The sequence below is a fragment of the Trichosurus vulpecula genome, chromosome 3 (assembly GCF_011100635.1).
Source record: "Trichosurus vulpecula isolate mTriVul1 chromosome 3, mTriVul1.pri, whole genome shotgun sequence".
Classification (NCBI taxonomy): Eukaryota; Metazoa; Chordata; class Mammalia; order Diprotodontia; family Phalangeridae; genus Trichosurus; species Trichosurus vulpecula.
Window position 1 is genome coordinate 291734744 of NC_050575.1, and position 26490 is coordinate 291761233.

At 39.4% G+C, this 26490-nt stretch overlaps 2 protein-coding genes across 4 annotated transcripts in view; one reads left to right on the forward strand and one right to left on the reverse strand.

Moving 5' to 3' along the window:
- INTS9 (integrator complex subunit 9) overlaps positions 1-19892 on the reverse strand; it is a 133704-nt gene extending 113812 nt beyond the window's left edge. The window contains exon 1 of one of the 2 annotated variants that reach the window (XM_036750754.1): positions 19152-19214. In XM_036750754.1, coding sequence (XP_036606649.1) covers positions 19152-19160 — 9 coding nt within the window. In that variant the 5' untranslated portion in view covers positions 19161-19214. Of the gene's footprint in view, positions 1-19151 lie in introns of both variants that reach the window. The other variant, XM_036750755.1, reaches the window with a different exon arrangement.
- Positions 19658-26490, forward strand: part of HMBOX1 (homeobox containing 1) — a 238773-nt gene continuing 231940 nt past the window's right edge. The window contains exon 1 of one of the 2 annotated variants that reach the window (XM_036750756.1): positions 19658-19964. The gene's annotated coding sequence lies outside the window, so the exon portion shown is untranslated. The remainder of the gene's footprint in view (positions 19965-26490) is intronic. The other variant, XM_036750757.1, reaches the window with a different exon arrangement.

The following is a 26490-nucleotide window of genomic DNA, read 5'->3' on the forward strand; positions in this document are numbered from 1 at the left end:
TGCTTGCAGTATTTTCTCCTTGAGTTTATAGCTCTGAAATTTGGCTATAATATTTCTTGGTGTTTTCAGTTTGGGATCTCTTTCAGGGGGTGATCGGTGAATTCTTTCAATGACCATTTTGCCCTCTGGTTCTAGGACCTCTGGGCAGTTGTCTTTGATAATTTCTTTGAAGATACTGTCAAGGCTCTTTTTTTCATCGTGGATTTCCGGTAGACCAATAACTCTTAAATTGTCTCTCCTGGATCTATTTTCCAGGTCAGTTATTTTGCCAATCAGATATTTCACATTTTTTTCTATTTTTTCATTCTTTACGTTTTGTTTTACTACTTCTTGGTGCCTCATAGATTCATTAGCTTCCACTTGCTCAAGTCTAATTTTTAATGAGTTAGTGTTTTCATTTTGCTTTTGAGTCTCCTTTTCCAATTGATTGATTTTGCCTCTCAGGGTGTCATTTTCTCTCTCTAGAGTCTGAATCTCCGTAGCCATTTCGCCAATCTTATTCTTTAGGGACTTGATTTCATCAGTGGATTTTTTTTCCATATTTTCTTTTAGCTCCCTAATTTGGTTTTAAAAATTCTCCTTTAGCTCTTCCAGCAGTGCTTTTTGGGCTGGAGACCAGTTCATATTACCTTTTGAGGTATCTGATGTATCTACAGTATCATTACTTTCCTCTTCCATATTGGTATTTTGATCCTGCCTGTCTCCATAAAAAGAATCTATTGTCCTCGGTTTTTTTGTGTTCTTCTTCATGTTGGTTTGCCTTTTGCTGGCTTTACAACGAATTTCTACCTTTGGGCTTCAGGGCTTTCTGTTCCAGCTTTCTTATTCTGGGGATTGTGAGTCTAGAATTATAGCCTTCAGTTTCCTGAGGTGTGGGGGAGGGGGTCTGGCTCCCTGGCTTCTCACTCCCTATGGGTGCTCTCCAGCACTTGCTTTTCAGCAATGGTCTCAGCTGTTTGTTGTTTGAGCTGATGTCTGGCACTTCCCCTGGGGGAGCAAGGTTATGTCTGGGCTCCTGGCGTTGACCCCTGCCGACTCTGCCCCTCTGGGACTGATGAACTTCTACTGTTTGACCACTGAAGCCCCACTACTTTCTGCTCAGTTCCAGCATTCTTTTTTTTTTCCCCCGAGGAATTCTCTGGGTGGGGAGGGGAGGGATTAGAGCCTTTTACCTGGCCATTACGTGTCCCGGAAGTTCGAGAAGCCGTGTTTCATATGTTTGGGCTGCAAGCCTCCGGAGTCAGTGTTTCACGGACAGTGGCATTGCACTGCCTCTCATTGCTTCCACAGACTGCCGTCCTGTGTTGGGAGGCCTGGGGATCTCCGCCAGTTTCGGGCGCCCAGCTTTCTCCCAGCCCGTCTCCCACGTGGATTTCCCGGCCAGCCGCTTCCGCCTTGGTCTGCAGCAGCTCAGCACCGAGCCTTCTCCGAGCCTACAGGTTCGTGCCTCCGACCTTTCAGACTCTCCCGGCTCGGAAATTTGCCCCACACAGACTGCTCGCGGTTTCTGACTCTCTCAAATCTGCTCAAATTCACTTTTTTATAGGAATCTGACAGACCTTGTGAGAGAGCTCCGGTAAGACGCTGCCTTTATGCGGCCATCTTGGCTCCACCCCCTCAAGATGTGGCTTTTGGTAAATTTATGAGAAAATTTGCAAGTAACCATTATGCTCCTTAATTTATAGGACAATTTGTGACTTCTAGGTTTCTGCTTTGCAATCTTACTTCCTGATACTGTTACTTTACACTGGTTACTTACTATATACTGACTAGAACAGGGGAGTGCAATAGACAGGGTGACTGGAACAAGATATAATTTTAACACACTTGGGTACTCTCACAGATCCATGATTTCACTGGTGTAGGAGCATTCTATAGATATAGATCACAATTCTTCACAATCCTAAGGTGCCCTTCCTGTTCTTCTAAGAACCCTCCATAAACAACCTATCTAGTGTGCTACGTCCTCCTCCTTTATTTTTGTGCCTTGGAAGTTATCAGTATATTAGCTGGGCTATTTGTACCTGATTCTCACTATATAAGCAGTCACCCTACTTCTCCAGTTATTTACGTTCTTGATAATAGCTTTTACGTAGCTTCTCACGTGAAATAAATGGACCAAAAAGCATTTACTAAGCATCAGCTATGAGTCAGGCCCTATGATGAAAATAGTCCCTGACTTTAAGAAGTTTACATTCTATCAGAGGAGAGACCATGTGCATATACACACACACATATATACATATATATGTACACACATACACACAAAACAAATATCAAGTAATTTAGAGAAAGTAACATCATCTAGGCAGGAGTCAGGAAAGGTCCCATGTAGGAACCGATGGTTGGGCTGAGCTTTAAATAAAACTAGGGATTTTAAGCGCGGGGGGAGGGGGGGGAGTTGAAGAGGGAGTGTATCATGCAAGAAATGACAAAAGAAAGTGATGATATGAAGTTATCATTGGGAATGTACTGCAACATGCTTAAACTCACCACGTGGCTTTCCACTTCCCCTTAGGTTATTTGTAATTTTAATTTATCCAAGACAACAGAATATCACCAGGAGAATACAGATCTTAAAGGAGGTGAATTTTCATAGCAATAGGCAGTTTATTGAGCAGCTTCCTAAATGGAATTCATCCTGATCCCTTCCTTCTATTCAATTCCATACCTAGTTCATTATTCATCTGTAAAGACTGTTCAAGATAGATATACTATGGACTAATTCAATGGGCTGTCCATCCAGCTGAACATCATAATCTATCGTAAGCAGTGATTTTTTTATCTACTATGTTTCAACAGTATGGAATGACCAATTTGTATATCATTCCTGTGACTATCACTGAGAAAATTTTGTAGGGTTCCTGAGTTTGATGCTTGGACTCTAAGATGCCTTCCAGTTCTAGATTTTTGATCCTCTCTAATTTGCAAGTAGGAGCTTTGAAAAATTTATGATCAAGAAATTATTTTATTTGGAAATTACGGAGGTTGTCTATGACACTCCCTATGCCTAATCCTATAGCAGTGTCTGTATCTTTGGAAACTGTGTATCCCCCCATGTAATATCTCATTTGATTCAAAACTCAGCAGATCACTGAATAAATTTCTCTCTGCTGTTACATGCCATATAGTCTCACAGCATCTCTCTCCAATCTGAAAGCTGAATTTAATTGTATTGTGAAGGTTATAATATAATAGGCTCACTAACAATTACTTTTGGTTGTAACAGCTGCTGCTTGAAATAAGTGAAATGCTGCCTTGAGCTAAGAAATCGTTTTGTTATAAAGAGATTTGTGTTGTGTTATTTGTAGCAACTTGATTTGAGCTGTCCAGCTTTCTCTCCATCAGTTTCTTCTTGATGTACCTGGAAAAATTATTTCTGTCTATTTTCAAAGGAAATCTTGCAACTTTTTTCTTAGGTCATAAATGAACTTTGCTGTGAGCATTTTGGCACTCAGTAAGCTTCTATGGCTGTAATCTGAATTATGGAAAATTTTCTATAATGTCAGAAAACAACATGCAGCATATGATTGATTGGTTAAGAGCAAACAATGCAATACAAATAGATACTTCCTTTTGTAAAATGATTTAATTCTGGCATTCTGAAAGAAATTTTACTTCCTTAGCACTGGAAAATTTTGGGAGCAAAGAATAAGCTGTAATAGTAAGTTTAAAAAACATATAACTTTTAACTAGATATTGATGGCAAATGTACATATTTCAGCACAGTAAAATGCAACCAGTGTTTTCCAAACAAAGGTTTCCCAATGAAATCTAAAGCTTATTTAAGACATTGCTGAAATTTCCAATGAAAATAATATTTTGATAATTTCTTAAATATCTTTATATAGTCAAATCTCATTTCTATTTTTAATCATTTCCATATGCTTTTCAAGATTATCACAAGAAGATCATAGACTTTTAGATTGAAGGATTAAAGGAACCTCAGAGGCTATCAAATCCAATCTCATTTTACAGCTGAGGGAACTGAGGCATAGAAGTTAGGTAACTTGCCTAAGGTCACATAGGTACTAAGTGGTGGAGTTGAGGTTTGAACACAGGTTGCCTGACTCTAAATCCATCATTCTTTCCAATATGCCATGCTATCTTGAAATAGGAAAGGCTATTAAGCAAAAACAGTTAAATACGCTTCTCCCTGCCTTGTTCCTAGCCATAAGAAAAGGAAAAATACGGAAGGATAATATGCTTATTAAGTAAATAAAATATATAATGCAACAGATAAAGTAGAAGTGACATGGAACAGACAGAAGGGAAGAGATGAGCAAGTTAGCTTTTACTTCAGCTGGGTCTTCACACTGTGGCTCATTATTTTAATTGCAGTATGAATTAACATTAGGTTTATTTAAAAAGTATAAAGACATTCAAATGAAACAATAATTTTTGGCTTTTTTGACATTTTTGATTATCTGCTTCACTGCTATATTCAATTAATGTTAATAATTGAGAATAAATTGTTCCTCAAAGGGTAAATAGGATTTCATTTCTCTCCTACAAATTTCCTCCCTGAACATTATTAGATTACTTATACTGAAGCAATCTAGAGCTTATTCAGCTGTGGTTTCAGTAAATATAAATATATCAGATGAAGTTAAGACCTCCAAGTTATTTCCTATATAAATTCTAAATGTTAAGATGTCAAATTGAGTAAATCAAAAGTATTTTTTCTCCTTTTTCTTCCCTTCCCTTCTTTTGTGCTATCCCCTCTCTCTTTCTGCTCCTATTTCCATTCCCATGTTTCTCTTTGTATTAACACAGCACCCACTTACAGCAGGTAAGGGTATACCTGGCCCATATGGTGGTTCCTAAAATTCTATGTACTTCTTTCTATTCTGGCCTTATTTTCCTTTTGAGGGCTTAGTACAAACAATTCTGTAGCATTCACATTTGCCCCAGCTACTTTCACCTTGCTTAATTCCTTTGTGATATTAGCTAAAAGCAGCAGCGGAAAAAAACAAGTTTACAGAAAGCTTGGTGAATGACTCCATGGAGTTAGGCCATCCCAAGAACATTTATGGATAAAACTGCAAGGATGACAAACGGGCAAAAGTGGAAGTGATTGGTTGAGATTCTTGTAATAAATTATCTTCCCTATTAATCACAGTGAACCTATTATATCTAGACTCTAACATCACACCAGCCACCAATATATTGCATGAGAAAGGAATGATGTCACAGAGGAAGTTCAGCACAAAGTTTAAGTGGAAGAGGAACTACCTATAAAGAGTAAAGGTCTCCAGATGCTCCTGTCTGTAAATATAATGTGATGATTGCATTGAGCCTTGAAACACTGTCTCTTAAATAAGATCCAAAATCACATAGAAGTGTTTAATCTAACTATCCATAAAGGGAAAACTAAGTGAATAAAGACTATCTATTTTTTAGGATCATCTTTCTAACATTACTCATCTTCTGCTGATGCCCTATAACTATAAAATATGGAATATCATAATCTCTGAAGAATTAAAGCATGGTGGGTATGAGTAAGCCACAGCATACGGCAAAAGAATTATTCAAGGCAATCATCAGGGAAATGGATGAGACAAAGATGTGAGCTGGTCATACAACAAAAGCAAGGAATACCTGATAGCTCATGTATTTCACGATTACCCACACAAATCTTCGCGTATATACTTATCCATTTACATGTTTTACTTATCTGGCAGACTATAAGCTCTTCGTGGACAGGCTGTTTTTCATTTTGTCTTTGTATTTCCAGCACAGTAATTTATATAGAGTAGATACCTATTAAAAGCTTGGTGTATTAGAGTAGAAGAGATACAGAAAGGGGTTCTTAACTAGGAAGTCTGTGAATGACTTTTTTAAAAAATTTTTTTTATAGCTGTACTTCAATATAATTGGTTTCCTTTTTAATTCTACGTATTTTATGCATCTAAAACATTATTCTGAGGAGCCATAAGTTTCACCAGACGGCCAAAGTAGTATGTGACATCTGTTCATCCTCCCCCCATCCCCCACAATGGATAAGAACCCCTAACTGAGAGGAAGGCCCCTAGTGTATTAAATAAACAACACCCAAACCCTCTCCCCAGCCTGCGGAGGATGTTCAGGAGAGAATGGACATGAAACACAGCAAGATGAAAAAGTATGGTTGAATTATAATCTATACAGCTAGAGGGAGTACTTATCCTGATAAGAACAAAAATCCAATGGTAATATTTTTATTGCTATATATCATTATTCACCTACAATTTCAAAGTATCACATAGAGCAGGGTTGTCCATACTTAGGTTTTTATTGAAACAACAGACAATACATTTTGATTTGCCATTTTTGTGAGAGCTCTGCAGTAGCTCGGCTTCATTTACTATAGCTTTCATGTACATTTCTATACTTGTAGGCAGCCACATAAATCACACTGCGGCCACATTTTGGACAGCCCTGACATAGAGACATCTATCGCTTTTCGAAAATACTTATGATCCCACATTAATATTTAAACACGGATAGTTCTTGTTCAAATACTATAGCCTATAATATTAACTTTAGGGAGAAGATGGAATCAGTGACCTACTGTGGAGGTGCCAATCAATACTCCAAGCAAGACATGTTCAGACCTCAGATGATGATTTTGGCAGCAAGTGTGAAGAGGAAGGGGGTAAATACAAGACATGTACTATGTAGCTGAAAGTATTAGGACTTGGCAGTGCTCTATGAGATTAACTAATAAAGAGAATCAACCATCACCCTAAAAAAGGTGACTCTGCTACATGGAATTTCAGGGAATAATGAAAACCTCCTGGAGACTTAAGGAGAAAGTCAGGGAATGGAGAAGGATTTGAAGGTCAATTTGTGGTTGGTTTTCAACATAGTTTTGAGAGTGAGGTCAAGAAGTAAGCTTTTCAAATGATATTTTATGATCACACTGCACTCCTAAACCATGACAGGTTGTCTTATAAATACTGTTGAACCCAAGGGTGAGAGCGCGAGAGAGAGAGAGAGAGAGCACGCGCGTGAGAGAGAGACAGAGAGAGAGGGAGGGAGTGCAAGTACACATGTTGATGGCCTGGTGCAATCTCATCACTACTGCTAGAAAAAGTACTTATACTTAATGAAAAATTAAGGGTAGCACTCTTTCTTACCCAAATTAAGTACCGAGCTAAATTTAACTTTTTTTTCGGAGGGGGAAAATTTAACATTTTATTATACCTCCTGGTCTTTATTATAAATACCAGATCTTATTGTATAGTATGATAGAAGGTATAAAGTAGAGGTGACCAAACTAATCCTTGACAATGTGGAGTTCTTCAGAGACTGAAGTGTGAAGGAAAAAAAAATGCTCTTATGAAGTGTATTGATATTGTGATAAAATTAATGCTATAACCAAAGATCTAAACTATCACAAAGCAGACACATGAGGGCACTCTAACCAACCTGAATATACTGTGCAAAGATGACAGTAAAATATACATTTTGTCTCATTCTCTAGAAGTGGTTTAGGGACCAAGGGAAATTTTCACAAAAGATTCAGATAAACTAGTAATGTTTAAAGTAACAGGCTGTTATTATGGTATTTTAACTCACAGAAGGCAAAGCTTAAGGTTAAACTTGAAACAATCAGGGGTAGGGTCCTGGGTAATCAAAGAATATAACTACAGGAGACTGCCAAAATCTCAGGTGCAATGTTCTTCAAAAAGAATGAGAAAGAAGGCAGGGAAAGAGGGAATGGTGTTAATAACTGCCATAAGATAGGCTCCTGAAACTTCGAATACCCAGGGTCTACCAAGATCTTGTCACTCCTCCTAATCGAAGTGTAGGGCAATGGAGAAGCAGTATTTTGTAGAAGAAAGCATGCTAGATTTGTAGGTAGAAGACAAGGGCTTGAAACCTGGCTTGCTTATTCCTAGTATGGTTTTGGGGAAGTCATTTAACTGTGGAATTCAGTTTCCTCAACTATAAGATGACAGGGTTAGACTAGATCAGAGGTGTCAGACTCAGCCCTTCCTGGTAGTCTGACCCAGATTAAAACTAGGAATTGCTTAGGAAAATAAATAAAAATATAACACAACATAGATAATGTTAATTTGTGGCTTTTGAGGTCAATATGCGGTTTACAGGGATCCATTTCTATTTTGACACCAATGAGCTAGATAACCTCTGAGGTTTCATCTACCTACAAATCTGATTCTCCTCTGTCACCTATATCCTAGAGCAGTTTGATGACAAAGGGAAGAGCCATGGGTTTTAAAAACAGGAGAAAGTTTCTTGCTTAGGCGCACGTGACTGGTTTCTAATTGCACGGGAGGGAAATACTGAGGATTGTCGATTAAGTACTGACTGCACAAGGTCAGGCCACAGAAGTTTCCAGAAAGGGACAAGAGGAGAGCGTATCTTTCTGGATTAGAGGTAGCCTGCAATAAATAAGATCTCTAGGTCTGAGAGATGCTCTAAAACACAAGGACTTTTTTTTTTCTGATGATCACATTTGTTAATCAGACAATACTATTATAAAAGAGTAACTAAACATTAACAAGACTGGTATTTGGAAATTATTGTTGCAATTTCTTGAATTCCTAATAGAAATTCCAGGAAGGCTATAATTTTGTGCACAATATACAAATTAGAAAGTACTTTCTGCCTCAGTGGAGACCAGTTCTAAATGAAACATTAGTTGACTTTACATGAAAGCTGATGAGAATTCTCAAACATAATTCAGTGTTGATTGGACAGAGTTTCTACCTCTTCTCATAGAGGTCCTTGTTTCAGTTTGATGTTCATTTTTTCTCCTCATCAATACTATCCACAAGCATTTATTAAACGCTTACTCTGTGACAGGTACTTTGCTAAGTGAGGGGGAATCAAAGAACAAGTAAAAAAAGAATCTCGGACCTCAGAGACCAGAAGCATGCTAGTGAGGAAGACAATAAGTACGTTATACAAGATATATACAGTGGAGACAAAATGGATTTTGAAGCAGAAGGGCAGGGGTTAAACCTTAACTCTATTTTAATACTTCTATGACCTTAAGTCACTTAAACCCTCTGTGCTTCCTTTACCTAATCCAACCCCTGCCTGGTCTGGATAAGTCATTTAAATTTCTGGGCCTCAGTCTTCTTATTTGTACAAAAATGAAGGAGTCTGACTAATGGCCTTGGAGTTCCCATCCACGAGTCTATCAAAAATCTATTGTACAACATATCTGATAAGCAGTCATCTATCTGTTTGAGGGGGAATACAGTATGTCCCAAGGCACCTCATTCCTAGGAATGTACAGTAGGAACAGAGTACTGGACTTAGAATCAAGAAGAGCTGGGATCAATAACTGACACTCAAGCTGTATGACTATCAGCAAGTCACCTAACCACTGATCCTCAGTTTATTCATCTGAAAAAGGGGGTAATACCTATAGTATCTACATCACAGAGCTATTGCTAGGCTCAGACAAGACAATATGCTTTGCAAACTTGAAAGTATAACATTAATGTTACTTATTAGCTATTGCAATAATTAAATTTCCTATTATTAGATATGGCTCAAAGAATCCTCTAGATTGTCAAGATCTTTTTGAATCATCGTTGTTATCTAATGTGTTAGAAATTCCTCTCAGATTTGTCTTATTTCCAAAATTGATAAGGATACCATCTATGCCTTTATCCAAGGCACTGATAAAAAACAAACTCAAAAAACTGAACAGCACAAAGCCAAGGACACATCCTTAGTGCATTACTCCAGAGACCTCCTTCCAAACTGACATAAGAACTGTTAATGACCACTCTGTCACCCAAATAATTCTGAATCCACCTAATTGCATGACTGCGCAACCCACAACTCTCCACCTCTCCACAGGAATAGCCTGACACTTTACCAAATGTTTTGCTAAAATTAGGTGAACTATATTCAATTCAACAAATATTTATTAAGTAGCTATCTTATACTAAGATATTCCCTTAATTTACTAGTCTAGTAACATTATAAAAACAAATGAAGTTTCTCTTGCATCAACTTTTTCACTGAAAAAAATTATTGATATAGAACACAACAAACGCTCAAATAAATCCCTTACAAAGTACATTTGAGGCAATACAGAGGGTTTACTGATGACTGTCATAAAGTAAGGGGATATCATTTAGCATTGACAGGACAATACTAACATTGATCAATGAGCTTTTTTGCCTTTCAACATTTACTTTTGTTGCAGTCATTAATATATATTGTTCTTACGGTATCCCATCCCTTTTCTTTACTGTTTGTCGCTTCTTATATTTTTTCCTCATATTACTCTGAAGTCTTCATATTCATCATTTATTAAAGCACAACAATCCACTTTATTCACATACCATTTGTTCAGCCATTTTCCAACTGTTGGACACAGATTTGTTTTCATTTTTTTTGTTATCACAAATAATGCTGGTATGAAATTTCTGCTCTATGGTTCCTTTCTTCCAACTAATATCTTCCTTGGGTAGAATTCTTTGGTTTTGAACAATTTAGCAATTTTCTTGCTTAATTCCCAAATTCTTTTCAATGATGGCCTAACCAAATCTTAGCTTTTCAGCAGAAATAAGCAGGCCTGCCTTCACCAAAGTCCCTACAAGTTGGTTGCCAGCTTGAAGAATGTGAGGTGATATTTCAGGGCTGCTTTAGTTTGCTTCATGCTGGTTTTTTGTGAGCACTGCTTCCTTTTCTAGATGTTTACCTACCATCCTTGTAATTATCTGCTCCAGAATATTGGAGTCAAAGTCAAACACACTAATGTGAGTTTGCAGGCTACATTCTCTTCCATTTTTTCATTTTCTGTACTAAGGAGGTTGAACTAGATGATTTCTTAGGTTTCCTCCGCATCTATATCCAATAATTTTCCTATTCTGTTAGCATAATAATGAAGGCATTGTAGCTGAGCTTCAAGGACAAATAGGGAGCATAGCCGTCAAAAGTCCTGAGGATTTCATTAGTCCTTCTGCCACACTGGGGATTTTTGTAGGTAGAGTATAAAAGTTTGGGAAAGCTAGGTTTTCACTGATGATGAACCCAATCTGGCTGTGGTTTGTCCACAGCCAAAAAACTTAAAATCCAACACCATATCTGAATTTGAAGCCTTTTCCAGATTAACAGGCCCTGCTAGTGCTTTTGAGGATTATAATAAATATAATTTTGAAAATCATTCATGTATGAATGAATAAATGAAGAACAAATATATTATTTCTGTTCCCCACGTCAAATAAAGCATTAAAATTCTGAGCAAAAATTCCAAAACTTGTAATTTCATCCTTGTGAGGAATTTTAAGTATAGAAACTTCCTCCAGTGGCCCAGATCAGGGATCATTCCTCTTTAATTTACATTTTTTAATCTACAATTTTTAATCTAATGTTAGAAAGCTGTCTGGGAGCAATTTGAGCTTAAGTGACTTGATCAAGGTCACACAGCTAGTATGTGAGAAGCTGGATTTGGGAGCCATGCTTTTCTGATTGATGGCAATTCACCATACATACTAGGGTAAGAGGGATAAGACTTGTCACCCTGCCCTTTGGGCATCTTCTTTCCATACCTCCAGGCTTATTTATACCTTTCCAATCCTTATGGTGAGAACAGCAGGTAAATCAATGCCACTATTACCAGAAAGGGTATATCAGTTCGTTGCCCTATCATCTTTGTGATATCACAGACTGAAATAACCCTACCCAGTGCCCCACAAAAAATGCCTTTTCCTATTAGAATGTAAGCTCCTTGAGGGCAAAGACTATTTTGTATGTGTATCCCCAGCACTTTGCATAGTGACTGGCACACTGAAAATGCTTAAAACATTCTTTTTCATTAATTCAGTTATTAATTCCTGAGTCCATCCACTATGCGCCATAATATGTCCCTGCTTGTTTCCATAATGATAATGACTACAATGACTACTAACGTTTAATTTATACAATATTTCCTACGCTAGGTACCATGCTAAGAGCTTTGAAAATAGCTCATTTGATCCTCTGAACATTTCTGGAAAGTACTATTATTACCTTCACTTTCACAGTTAAAGAACAGTTAAGCAGAAGTTAGGTGACCTGTCCAAAGTCACAAAGCCCGTGAGTATCTGAGGCCAGATTTGAACTCAATAAGCCTTCCTGACTCTGGGCCCACTGTTTTATACACCAGGTCATGTAGCTGCCTTTCTTTTGAAAGTAAATTAAAAAAAAATGAGCTGGTTACTTGAAGGTCCTAATGCACTAGGTTCAATTAATAAAAATTTAACTGTATTGTACTACAGCAGCAGATAATAATACCATCAGAGTAGATAATTTTTTCAAGGAAAACATATTATAATAGGACCACTCACAAAAAACTGTATGTGTTTAGGAAAGAGCTACAAAAAAAAAAAAAAAGGGTGGGAGAATCAATAGATGACCAATAACAGAAGCCAAACCTAGATCAGATAAAAACTTGTTTTATCAACAAGATACAAAGATCTGACTGGGGAACAAATTCTCAAACCAAACATTCCACAAAAATATCCTTTAGCTTTTAAACCTAATAAAATGCCTTTAAAACACCTCATTTTCATTTCCTCCCACAGTCAATATAACAATATAGCCCTTTCAGGATATAAAAATACTTTCCTCCAATAACTTTGTGAAGGAGGTGGTCAATAAATATTTATTAAGTACCTATCATGTGCTAAATGGTAGGTATACAAAAAGAGGCAAAAGACTGTACCTGTCCTCAGTACTATATAATGGGGAGTTAACAAGCAAAAAAATACATATAAATATCATATATACAGGAAAAATAGGAAATAATTTAAAAAGGGAAGGCACTAGATGAGGGATTGGGGAAGGCTTCCTATAGAAGTTGGGATTTTAGTTGTGACTTAAAGGAAGTCAGGGTTGTCAGTAGGAGATTAGGAAGGAGAGACTTCCAGGACTGGGGGGCAGCCAGATAAAATGTCCAAAGCTGACACATGGAATGTCTTGCTTGACTAACAGCCAGGAAGCTGGTGTCACTACTAAGGTATAAGAAGACAGACAGGGGAGGTGGGGTTAGGTTACGAAGAGCTTCGAATGCCAAGCAGAGGATTTTGTATTTGGTCCTAGAGATGATAGGGTCTTACTAGAGTTTATTGAGTAGGGTAGTAATGGGGTCAGATGAAGTGATATGGCTACTTTGCCATGTGAGATGGGGTGAAGGGGGAGATAGTAGCAGAAGGCATTGAAGTAAGAGGAGATAAGAAAGAGGAGAGAAAAGGGAACTCACAGAGAATGGCCTCAATTTTGTCTATAGAACATTAGGCAAGGTTCTTAGCTGAAAGGATGGTGGTGGGGAGCCACAAGAGGTTTGGGGGATGAAAAGGTTTGGAAGAACTGCCGTGGAAAGTGGTATAATGCACTGATAAGGGAAATGTACAAGGCTTGCCAGGAGGCAGTGAAGGCTCAGTTGAGGTTGTTTAACATACATCTGTAGTGGACTCAGAATGTTTGTGTGATTTTCATCACCTACATTCAGAATTATGTGTAACTATGAGGGACAGTGGTGAGATGATGGGCTGAGGCTTGGCAGGGCACAATTAGAGATATAAGGGGACCAGAGACTCAAGAGGGCAGTGTCTAGTTGTACTGTTTCACCAAGGAGTCAAGATGGAGAACAGAGGAAAGAGTAGCTAGTGCGGGAGACATGGCTGGGAGAGAACTGAGGGCTTAAGGGATTGGAGGTCATGGTGTGTACAAACAGTAGTTTGGCAAGGGAAGGAGGAGAGAGAAGTGTAAAGCCAATAGGCTGTGGTCAGATAAGGAGATTCAGAATTCTTGAATATGGAGAAGGTTCATTTCTGGATGAGGTCAAAATCAAAGATCATAAGATCTTTTGTGTGTGGCTATGGTACTGTGGAGGTAGGTCATGGGAAGTCAGTGGGTTGAGGAACTGAGCAGTTAGGGTATTTGAGGGACAGTCAATATGTATATTGAAGTCTCCTAGCATGAGAGTGGGAGTTGAGGAAGAGAGAAAAATTGTAAGCCAGGTACCAAACTCACTGAAGAAGAAAAGGGAGTGACCCGGATGTCTCCAGACAAGAGGTACCAGGATTTTGACTGGGTGGTAGATAGGAACAGCAAATGACCTTAAAAGAGAAATTTACTGAGTGATGGAGGTAAGGAGAGAACCTGAAAGTAGCAATCGGGAGCTAGGACTATCCTAGCTCCCCCATCTTGACCAGTGAGCAGAGAATGACTGAAGGTGCAGCCAGTATCAAGAAACAGTGTCTAGGGAACCCATAGTCAGCAGGTTTCAGTGATTCCTAGAAGACAGGAGGAGTGGAAGAAAAGATTTAGGATAAAGGTAACTTTGTCCACTATGGCCCTACTATTCCATAAGGCTCAGTAAATGAGGATGTGGAAGAGGTGAGTAGCGTTTGTTTGGGACTTTGGGATAAGGAGGCTAAAGGAGACAGGAATAAGGAATTATGAGGAAGGGGATGGGGTTGGGTTCAGAATCCTTGGCATGTATAGGATATGAACCAAGTGTGAGACTTCATTATTGAATGCAAGGTGCCGCTTTTCTTTAAAGAAGAGGCTGGAGATTAGGCAGAAGACAAGTAAAGTATGAGATGGAAGGCCCATGGTCAGATGGGAGGAGGAGGGGACGTTTATTTAACCACTCCTCTTCCTTCTGAAGGCTAGAGGTTAGGTAGGAGATGGTGAACTGCAGAAGAATGAAGTTGGGCTTTCCACTGTTTTTCCTCCTCCTTCACAGGACAGGCATAGCAGGCAATGAAAGGCATGAGATCAACAGGAAGATTGCTTCTCTATGCACCACAGGCTCTCCACATCACTAGCAAGAAATCAGGGAGGCAGCAGAAGGTAAAAGTTGCCTTGTAGTGGCTCAGATGGAAGTTGTTCTGCCAGCCCCTAGTTGCCTTCCCTCGGGACATGAAGCCTGAGATGCAAACCACACAGTCAGAGAAAGGTCACACTCCTCTTCTAACTTAAGACTGCATGCAGATCAGACGGGTGCAGCAGCAGGTGGAAGTCTAAGGATGGGGGAGTTGTTACTGGGCAGATAGAAGTTAGGCCAGCCCATAGCAGCCTTCCCTCAGGGAACATAGGTCTCTTTCTTTTTCACATAGTGAAAGTACTATCTCCCATCTTATAGACAAGAAGAGGCTCAGTGAAAATCAGTGTCTGGCTCAAGGTCACATAGGCTGTAAACCTGAGAGACAGGATTAGAACCTAACTTCCACTCCAGGACTCGATCATATCATGCCTCTCAATACTTGAAAGTTTACTTTGTCCTCAACTATAATAATGCCTTTATAATAATTTCTCTTTATATTATTCCCTCTAATTTCTTAATCCCATGGTCTTCTCTCCTTTAGTCCCAATAATGCTCTAGAGCAGAGTAATCAAACTCAAATAGAAAGAGATCCCTGAGGGATGCATATTGACTTAGAAAATCAGATTAATATTATCTATTTTTATTACAATTTAATTTTTGTTAAATTTACTTTCTCCATCACATTTTAATCTAGGACAGTCTCTGAAGTTTTGTGGTGTTGGCCTGCAGTGACAAGTGTAACATCTGTACTCTAAAACCCATTTTAATATCTGGATTCTAGACCTACTTCTTTGTTTCATTATGTAAAACAGAGTTTAACTTCCATCCTAATACGCAATATTTATGCAGATAACTGGTAGCCTAAGGCCTGCAGGTAAACTTTCTTTGAAGAAAAGAGGTGCCTAAGAAGTGGAATTTCATGTTTTTCAAACCCTGCTCTTTTGCTTATATAAATTCTTTCATATTAATACTTGTAAAAAACAAAAAGCATCAATTTGGAGATAAGAAGGCCAAGACAATAGGGAAGAAAATTTCAGAAAACATTTCCCCTACAATGGTGGTTTTGTCCTCCCAGAAAAAAAAACCCCACAAAGAACAAAAACCCCAGCAAAAAAAGCTTCCCTGAAACCTGCTTTTTTCATCTCTAGCCATTCCTACTTTTAAACATATCCAATATGATTTCATGAGCAAAGCCATATATAACATGGTAAAATCCATTTAGATTTCTTTGAAAATGAGTTGTTCTAGATGAGTTTTTCAGAGGGTTTGTCACTTCCCCGTATATTTTATTTTACTTAATTATTTTGGATGGAAATGTTTCTAAAATGTAGTAACCATCCTTCTGCCTTTCTGAAAGGGTACAATGAATTTAATATAATGTTTTCTTGATGACTCAGGGTTTTTGTTATACTTAAATGGATTTGTGATCTCATTCATATGGATGTTCTTTCCAAAAATGCAGACCATCCATGCCTGCTCATTCTGTGGAACTCTTGCCCATGTCATCTCATAATTTCCAGAGGGGGCAGTCACAGTAATATGCTGGAGGCTTTGATTTTTTTTCCTAATTCAGGTTATATTCTCCTAGGAAATTGAGGCTCAAAATATCAAAAATGAGGCATTTTAAAGGGTTGTTAGACTGGTATTATACTTTCATCTTGGCTCTGCATTGTCCAATCAAATCTCTTCAAGTCATCAAGGCTTAGAGGTTCTTCCTTCATCTGTGGTCACCTTTTCCAAGAAGGATGTACTTGCAGAACATTCCTATTATTGCCAGTCAGCTCCAACTGAGGGACCTAGGAGCATCAAATCTCTAACACAAAAGGCTGCCTCCAAGGCTGGACACACCATCTCAGGCTTGACGCTTGGTCACCTATGCTCACAGAAGGAATATAACATAGAAGAGATAGCCAGGGGTCTAAGCTCAGGCTTGCTTAAGTCAACATACGTACTTTAGCTGCCCTATACTCACAGACACAATGCTGCTGAGATGGAGGGAAAGGTGAGCTGCTCTTTTCTCACCCCTCCAGGGAAAAATTAAAAGAGGTCTTTTATATCTGGCAGATGAGAAGAGAGAGCCAGAGGATGCAGTCACTTTTTCTAAGATCTATTTCTCCTGGATGAGTGGTCTTACTTGATTCAGACACCCTTTGCTGTCATCATGGGATCAAGGGACCAACAGAGGGATTGTTTCTTCATTCTAAGATGCCCAAGTCCTTCAACCATGAGCTTCACTTGGGCTGCAAGAATCAGCCTGGGTATCTCCACACATACTTCATGAGATATATTCCAAACCAACCCCTAATACACCAATGCAAGAAATAATCTCCTTAATATTGCCAACTCTTAATAATGTGTGAATGTATAAATATATATGCATATATGTGTGTACATACACACACACACACACACACACACACGCACCTGCGGAGTGCTGGGCCTGGAGTCATGAAGGCTCATCTTTCTGAGTTCAAATACAGCCTCAGACACTTTCAAGCTTTGTGACCCTGAGCAAGTCACTTAACACTGTTTCTTTGCCTCAGTTCCTCATTTGTAAAATGAGCTGCAGAAGGAAAACACTCCAGTATCTCTGGCCAGAAAATCCCAAATAGGTTCATGATGAGTCAGACACAACTGAAACAAATGAGTAACAACAAAATGTATGTGTATATATATATATATACACACACAAAAAATTGCTTTGACTTTAAAACATTCGCTTCTGAGATAAAAGCATTTCCTGTTCCAGTGATTTCTTCTCCTAATTCCCTTAAAAGCCACATTTAATTTCTTTAGTTATCAGTGTTATCTTCCTCCTCTAATAGTTACGCATCTTTTTGCATGTTCCAATTAAAGGGACATTTTTATTTTGTCTTTGTGTCTCTGGCACCTAGTATAGTGACTTGTACATTTCTTGTAATTTAGTCGTTTCCAGTCGTGCCCAACTTTTCATGACTCCTTTTTGGAGTTTTCTTGGCAAAGATACTGGAGTGGTTTGTCATTTCCTTCTCTGGCAAACTTTACAGATAAGGAAACTGAGGTAAACTGGATTAAATGACTTGCCCAGGTCATACAACTAGTGTCTTTGGCCAAATTGGATCCAGGTGTTCCTGAGTCCAGGCCTGGTCATGAGTTGCCTAGGGCATTTAAGGTTAAGCAATTTGCCCTGAGTGACACAGCAGTTATTTGTCTGGGCAGGACTTGAACCCAGGGTTTCCTGGTTCTGAAACTAGCTCTCTATCCACTAAGTCATTCTGCCTCTGGAATTGTACAAGCTGAATGATTAATAAATTCTTATTGGAAGGGACTGGACACTCCTTCTAGTTGTCATGCCATTGCTAATGATGTTCCTCTAATAAAGAAAGCATAGCCTTCTTGCTTGTTACATTTGGTTTAAATCCTATTAGTTCAGTGTCCACTCTCTTCCTTCTCTGAGATGTGGATCTTTCCTTTGCCTAGCACCAATGCCCTATTTTTTGTACCTCCATCCTGACTCTTTAACAAAAACCTATGAGCTCCTGGAATGCAGGGACTTTTTTTTTTTTTGAAACCTTCCACAACGCAGCTCAGGGTTGCACACGTAGTAATTCCTAAGCAATATACTGACTGGTAACAGGTACCTCCTCAACGTGATGGCTAGGACACTCATGTAAGATCTAGAAGGGATCGAAGACATTGGTTACTCCAAAGATTCTTATCCTAGGGTCCATGGATTAGATTTTTAAAAATATTTGGATAACTATAGCCTTATAATTGATTTATTTTTTTTAAACCTGCGTGTTTTAATGTATTTTAAAAATTCTGAAAAAGTAAGAGATTTCACCAGAGTGCCAAGTTAAGTCAGGTCAATAAGCATTTATGAAGGGCCTACTATGTGCCAAAGGTCCATAACACAAAAAGTTAAGTACTTCCGATCTAGTTCCTTTCTTTCGTTTCATAAAAGAGAAACCGAAGTTCAGCAAATTACTCGTCCCAAAGTTAGAAAGATGGGTAGGAGTGGGAATTTGAATCCAGGTTGCTATGATCTCCAAATCGGGGCTCTTTTCAACGCATTACAGGCGGGATAATGAAAACGGCATACCCGAACCACGCTTGTTAGACGTGGCTTGGTGAAGGCCTTGGCAGAGGCCCCTGGTAAAGCCTCAGCGACCCCTGCAAGGGGCGACAGAGTTAAGTCCCACGGGCACGCGAAGGCTGGAGACCACTACCCTCTCCCACATGAACTACCATCCTCCCAGCATGCTTTTCTGCACCACCAATTTCCCCCTCGTCCCTCCTGTTGCCTTTCCACATAAGAAGCCGTCGGACAGCTTTCAAACCCTATGCACTACCCTCGCCCTCTGGCCCGCGAGGGGAGACTCACCAGCTTCATATTGAAATCTTCGCAGTTAAATGTGTACGGCTGGACCTCCTCACTCCCTGAGAGGGACTTCCGGTTAGAACGCCGCCGCCAAACGTCCTAGAGCATGACGGAATAGCGAGTCTTTTCCCGCACTCCTACTCCCTCTGCCAGTCCCGCTCGCTCCCAGAGCATCATGGGAACTGTAGTACGTCCGCGGCTTCATGATGGGAACTGCGGTCATTCTTCTTCCTTTTCCTCTCAGAACTCCTCCCTCTGTCGGCTACGATTTTTCCCCATCGCCTCTTTTTTCACTTCTCCACACCCCAAGATGATATCATGTCCCCTCACCGGACCCGATGCCCGCGGTATTGTGGGACCTGTAGTCCCGATTGGTGCCGAATCTCCCTTTCCCTCCTCCCTATGGGGAAGAGGAAGGGCGCGGGCTTTGCCGGGAGCTGTAGTTCCCAGGGGCCGCTTGGTGCTGCGGCCCGTGCTTTTACCCCAGGGATCAGGGAACTACAACTCCCAGAGCCGCCCGGCGGCAGCAGGTGGGAGCGGGGCTGTTGATATCAATATGGCGGTTGTCAGCCAGACAAAGACAGTCAGTCTGATGTGATTGAGACAAGGGAGGTTTTCAGGGGGAGACTGGGAGATAGGGGCCTCCCCTCCCCCTTCCCCTCCTCCCACGCCGGCCTCCACCCCCTTCCCCAGCCCCCCTCCCGACGGGGACCCCGTGCGGAAGACACCCCTCCCCCCTACCTCAGCCCTTCTTCTTGGGACGTTGGGGAGGGGGTTGCCCGCGAGGCGGAGAGAGAACTCAGCCAGGCTCCTGAGGTGAGTGGAGCGATTTTCTCCAGCCGGACACCCTGAGCCTCTCCCCCTCTGCACTTTCCTGGAGGGCTTGGGGATTGGGGGCTTGGGGGGTGGCAGCGGCGACGAGGTGTCCGAAAGGGGCGTCTGGCTGGGTGACCCGACTCCGGGGTGGGGCAGGGTTATTTTTTTGGGGGGTGGCAGGTAACTCAAAGGCGCCGGCTGCCCCCACCGCGTCCCTTCTAACTCTGCCGCCCTTGCCTGCGGGAGGAAGATCGGGGAGCTCGCGGGGTGAGGGTCTCTCGGATGGAGTTTGAGAAACTGTGAGGCGGCGATTCGAGGGGTGTCGGCGTGCGCGCGTGCGTTTCGTTTTCTCAAGTGTCCTTAACTTTGTGTGTGGGGGGGGCGCGAGGTGTGCCCCGGAGTGGAGGAGGCCGGTGCCCGGCTAGGTGGAGGCGCGCGCGGAGACCGGGGGGCAGAGCAGGGCCTGGGCTGCCGAGCGGGTTCCGGGCTCGCTCCCCGCGCCCGCCCCACAGTGGGGCCGGCAGCGGGCTCGAGGGGCGACCGGGGACTAGGACCCCAAGGGCGGGCGCGGATCGACGCTGCGCCGCCGAGATGGGAAACGAGAAAGTGCCCCGCGTCTTCTCGTCCGGAACCGTGTTGTGGTGACACCGTCGGGGCTCCTCCGAAAGGCGTCCGCCTTCACCCCAAAACAGTAGGTGGGGTGCCTCCTTTCGAGGTGAAAACAGCTTTTAATAACTTAAGGCTGGTTTTGTTGGTGGTGGTGTTTGTAAATATTGTTGTCTTTTTTTTTCTTTAAAGAATGTGCGGGGCATTTTTGGTAGAGAGGGCATTGTAAAGGTGGGAGGGGGCTTAGGTGTAAATAGTTAAGAAAACACCAGCTGACTGACTGTCCGTCCTGTGGTATAGAACTACAGTGATTGGGTTGGTAGTAGGATATCCAGTCGGAAGTAATGCTTGGGGGCAAGTTAAAGATGCTGCTTGTCTTTTCCCTTTACCCCACCCTGTTCCACCTCGACTGTTGCTGGAAATCGGGATGTGAGAGAGCAAGGAAGAAGAATGCTGTTTTTTTTAAAGGAGAGATTCTGTATTAAATAAAGTTGACTGTTACAAACAGATTGTATTGTTGATTTACACCAGGGGTTAAAAGTCCAGGAGTGTCTGGCTAGGCTATGTGTGATGTGACTAGCCAATTTCTGCCGGGGTCCTTCAGGTGCCAAAAACATTACCCTCCCTTGGGTCTTTTCTTTTTGCTTATCTTCTTTCCTTTCTTCTTCTATCTGCTTTTGGTGCTGCTGACCTTTCTTGGGTGTTAAGAATACCATCTGTGCCTTTTTATTTGTTTTTTTTTTTAATTTCTATTTTTTTTTATCCTGATATGGTTGCATGTTGTTTGGCTTTGCTATTCCCTGCATCATTAGAGGGGAATAATCTGCATCACTTTTTCTGCCAACTCTGTCACAGGTAATTATCACTTTAGCATTGCGGTTTCCTGCATTAAATTTCTGTATTCCTATTCTTTAAAGCCCAGTTATTTCATCTATTTGAATTATGTATATGAATCAAAACTCTGGGAAAATAATCTTAACTATTTTTTTAAAGTTTTGATTACTATTATGGGAGGATAACATTTAAAAAATTATAGCTTCAATCACATTAACATTTCTAACAGTTCTTAAGGTTACACTAAATGATGGAAACCGAGTGTTGAACACTTTGTTCCTTTCCCCAAGTGAAATTCTTTCTCCAACCTTTGCTTATGGAGACAGTTTGCTTGTTTTTCTATGAGAGGGACTCTTGAATAAGAGGAGTTGATATAATTTTTTCAGGTGTTTAGAAATTAAGGCATTCGACTGCATTTATCCGCAATTTTCTAGTTCTTGATACTCATTGTTAGCTGTCATCCTGGAATGTTGGAAGCAACAAAAACCTGAATTCCCATAGGTACTGTACATTACTTGTGGTGTGTCCTGTTATCTTTGATATGGAAATCAGACTTTCTGGAATTGGTCATTCACACCAATAAACAGGCTGGTAACTGCAAATGTGAGAGATAACAAGTGTATATTTAGGTTGACCTACATAGAAACAGTTGATGTGTTTTCTAAATCTGAACTTTATATTCTTGAGTATTTTGATCCCCTCCAAGATCATCATTGTAGTTGTGAGATACTTAGATTTTTAAAGTTATTTGCTTGTATCTTATTAATGTTCACTAGATTTATTTTTAAAATGAAGCAAAGCCCTTTTGAGAAAAGATATTATATAATTGTAGAATATAAAGTATGTATAGAAACTTCAGTGTCAGGGAATTAAATTATTTAGAATGCAAAAGCAAAATGCAAGTGAAAAGATAAATATCAAGGAACATCTCTTCACCCATCTACTTCCCATTGCCCAGTTTTTCAATTAACATTTATTGATTTACTGCTTTGATGTTTCTTTTGAAATGAGAACAATGTATTTTAGGAAAAAAAACCTACTGACTTTCCTATCCCTGTGCAATATTTGAGTTGAAATCTTGATTTGTAATCCATGCTTAGACGACTAAAATGTTTACTGTTGCATTTTAAGCACTGGTTATTGGATTGCTGGAACATTGTAAAATCTTCATTGCAGGTTATAGCCTTTATAAAACACTCTCAGCATGTGGAAGTCATATGGTCTGCAAAAAGAAGTGGAAAATCAGGGCATTGGTTGCCTGGCCAACTTAAAATTTCATCCTGTAACTGTGAAAGACACATTTATTTTCATGTGATCTCATCTAAAAATGTTTCCTGTAATATGTGAATTTGAAAATCTGTACTGTTTTAACCCAATCTGTTGCTTGTTTAATGCAATGCATTTAATGAACTTTATCTGCAAACTAGCATTAAGAAGCCTTTAGAGATCAACTTTAAAGTGTGTATGTGTGTGCGCGTGTGTGTCTGTGTGTGCATGTGTGTTAATCTTAGAGTTGCAAGATGATTTTTGGTAGTCTTGTAATCCAATTCCCTCATTTTTCAGATGAGAAAACTAATACTCAGAAAGTATTTTACCCAAAGTCACCCAACTAGTTAATGACAGAACTCACATCTCCTGATTCTCAATCCAGTGTTCTTTCCATTCTCTTTTGGTGAGTCTTCAGTTTTTAGTATTGTACATAGTTCCACATTCAGCTTTAATTTTTCCCAAATTAGATGTAATAGTATAATGAATGCATACTAATTTGCTCAACAAAAAGCTTATAAGATGAATGTCAGTCACAGAGGTGACAACCACATAGTTGTACAGTTGATTTGAATTCACGTCTCCTCCAAATCTCATATTTTCCCCCCAAGATGTCCTTGAAATAAATCTTCATCATTATTGCAGTCTTATGACCATGAATATGTCAATTTATGACAATTTTATAAGTATTGATGTAGCTTATTTGTACTTAGTAACTATGAAATCAGTGCAAATTTGCAAGTTTAAGTTGTCCATTTAAGTCCCTTGTGTATCCTTTGTTTGCCATACTTTTAGAATTATTTAAACTAAATTTCCTGTAAGTCTGCTTGTTCTGTTTCTATGCATTTGATTTCATACTCTCTCTCTTTGCAGATTTTTAATCCAAATACTGTTTGAACTTAATTATTGTTTTTTGGAATTAGAAACTGCACAAAGTAAGACCTTTTACTCATACTTCCCCTTCCATTGCTTCTACTCAAGGGGAAAACCCATAGATAAATGTAAAAGTGATGAGCAAGGTTCTGTACGGATTCATATATCAGGATATTTTACCAGAGTCTATATTTTATTCTACCCTTGAAAAATTAAAAATGTATTTGATAGGTTAGTTACTTTGCCATTTCTTCAAAATTTTCCTTTTTTTTTTTTTTTTTTTTTTGCTCCTGGATTTGGTAGATTTTTTAAAAAATGTACATAAGTAGAAAACACTCTTAGGATGCAGAAAAATACAGATAGTAGATATGCAAAAGTGCTACATATCAGTATATTTGTAGATGTATGGAGTGGGTCTCTGGGAATCTGATGTACCATAAGAAGTCAGAATCACAAATAGTAGACTATGTGAACAGCGATTGTTTCCACAAACCATAGAACAGACGTTACAGACATTACGTGAATGGGAAGGAAATATTGTAAACTTTAAGAAATTAGCTTTTTATCATGAACCTTAGTTATCAGTAAAAATCTCAATATGCAAATAAAAAGGATTTTACATAAACTCATAAACTTCTTTTATCTATTCTTTAAAAATGTATTTTAAGTTTAACAGGAGAGTAACAGAATTGGCATTTGTGTACCCTTCTGAACTTTTGTTGTCTTTTTGTGTATTTTAAAATGTTTTCTTGATATTCTTTTAAAAACACCTTTCACTGCCCATTAGTTTATGCCCATCCCAATTGACAACATCCCCCTAACAAATATAGTTAAGCAAAACAAATAAACACCTTGGCTATGCCTGGAAAAAAAATAATGTCGTATTCTGTACCTTTAGTCCATCCCCTCTCTGCCAAGAGGCAGGAGGCATCATCTTCTAAAGTCATGATTGTCCACTACGTTGTCCAGAGTTCTGAAGTCTTTAAGAGTTTAAACCTTAATTTTTAATTGATTATGCCATAACATATCTATTATCACTTTGAAAATGGGAAGTGTCTACTGAAATTCCTTTCTAAATTACCTGTAATATCTGTAAGTTAAGTTTATAGGCGTAATAATAACTACCACCCAGATAGTTCCCGTAGGACAGGACTTGGGAGCTTCCAGGCACATAATTGTGTTTTTGAATTATGGAAAGAAGGGAATTCTTTTTCAGAATTTTTAGTGGGAGATAAAGATTTAAACTTAAGTCACTGCTTCAGATAATTTGTTTTCTTCACTTTAAATAAAACACATGGCAAACTCACTATAGCACTACCTTGGACCTTGTCCAAGAGCATTTAGTTACTGGAAGGACCTGGCTACAGCCTGCTTTTTTAAAAATAATTTCACACCATGAATCCTAAGTTTAGTGTGAGAGTAAGTTTCTTAAAGTATGTAGGTCCAAGGAAAAAAAGTCTTGGACCAGGACTATAAACATTTTAACTGCTTTGTCCCCCCTCACAAAAAACATTTATTTTATAAATTAAAAGAAAACCAAGAGTTTTTATTTGGAGCTATCTAGCGTTTTTTGGGGTTGCATATCAAGTTCAGTCAGCCTCTTCTTTATCAGTGATATTGTGATGTACCAAATCAGGGGAAAGGGATGGAAAGGAGAGGGAAGAGAAAGGGAATAAAAATTTCTGTAGCACTTATAAGCTTATAGCCAGGCACTGTGCTACGACCATTTGAGGTAGGTGTTCTTACTATCCCCGTTTTACAGTTGAGGAAACTGAAGCAAACTGATTAAGTGACTTGCCCAGGGTCACAAACCTAGTAAGTGTCTAAGGCTGGATGTCTTCTTGACTCCAGGCCTAGCTGTCTATCTATCTTGCCATCTAGCTGCCTCAATTTAGGTGAAAAGAAGCATTTAGTTCTTAAGCTACAAGTCCAGTCTCTGATATGAATGTATTATTGATGTGCTGGATATCTTTTCGTGATAATAAGCTTCTCTTACTCATAATATTTTCCTTTTGTTATTGTCTGCGTTTGGTTTTATTGGAATTAATTAAAAAAAAATACTGAACTTTAAACACCAAAAAAATTACATATAAAAAGTAGAACAGAAAAAGAAAATTATCTATGAATTTGTGAATCTTTTATTATGTTCCTCATGCTTCTTAATAAAAAATTAAATTATCCAACATGTTACTTTAAAAACTGTCCTACTTGTCTATTTACTTCTGAATGGCCTATTCATTTTAAAAAATACTTTTAGTACATTTTTATTTTCTGGTTTTTTTCTGGTTTTTTTTTTTTTTAACAATACTATCACTAGCTTCCCTCTCAAACCTCACCCTCCAATGACTCCGTCCAAAATGAGGGGGAAAAAATCCTTATAAAAAAGATAAAGTAATGATCACACAGGCATTGTGATAAGTACTGGGGATAAAATATAAGCACGGAAGAGTCTCTGCCTTCAAGAAGCTTATGTTCTAATGGAGAAAGACAGCCTATAAAGGAGAGCAGGAAAGTTGGTGGGGAAAGAGAGGTGGAGGTAGAGGGGTTCCTGATATTAGGTGGCAGGCTGCTTGCCCCAGCAAGATAAGATAAAAGCTGGCTTATTGGAGCTGAGAGGCCTGTGGGTTGGGGTCTGTGTTAGTGATGGGAGAGGTAGCATGATGTTTGGAGAAGGAAGGAAGTGTGGGGGCCTGGGGGCCTTAGAAGAGAAGGCAAAATAAACTCTTACACAAAGCAAATCTACCCACTTTCTTTGGCCCCAAAGTAAGCCTCATTCTGCACCTTTAATTCATCAACCCTCTGTCAGGAGGTGAGTAGCGTGTTTGATCATTCATTATTGGAATACTCTCTTACTCTTCTAGTTATTTTAACAATTAGCACAGTACTCCACATGGCAGGAGCTTTTTATATATGTATGTAACCAATTTTTTCACAGGGGAAAAATATA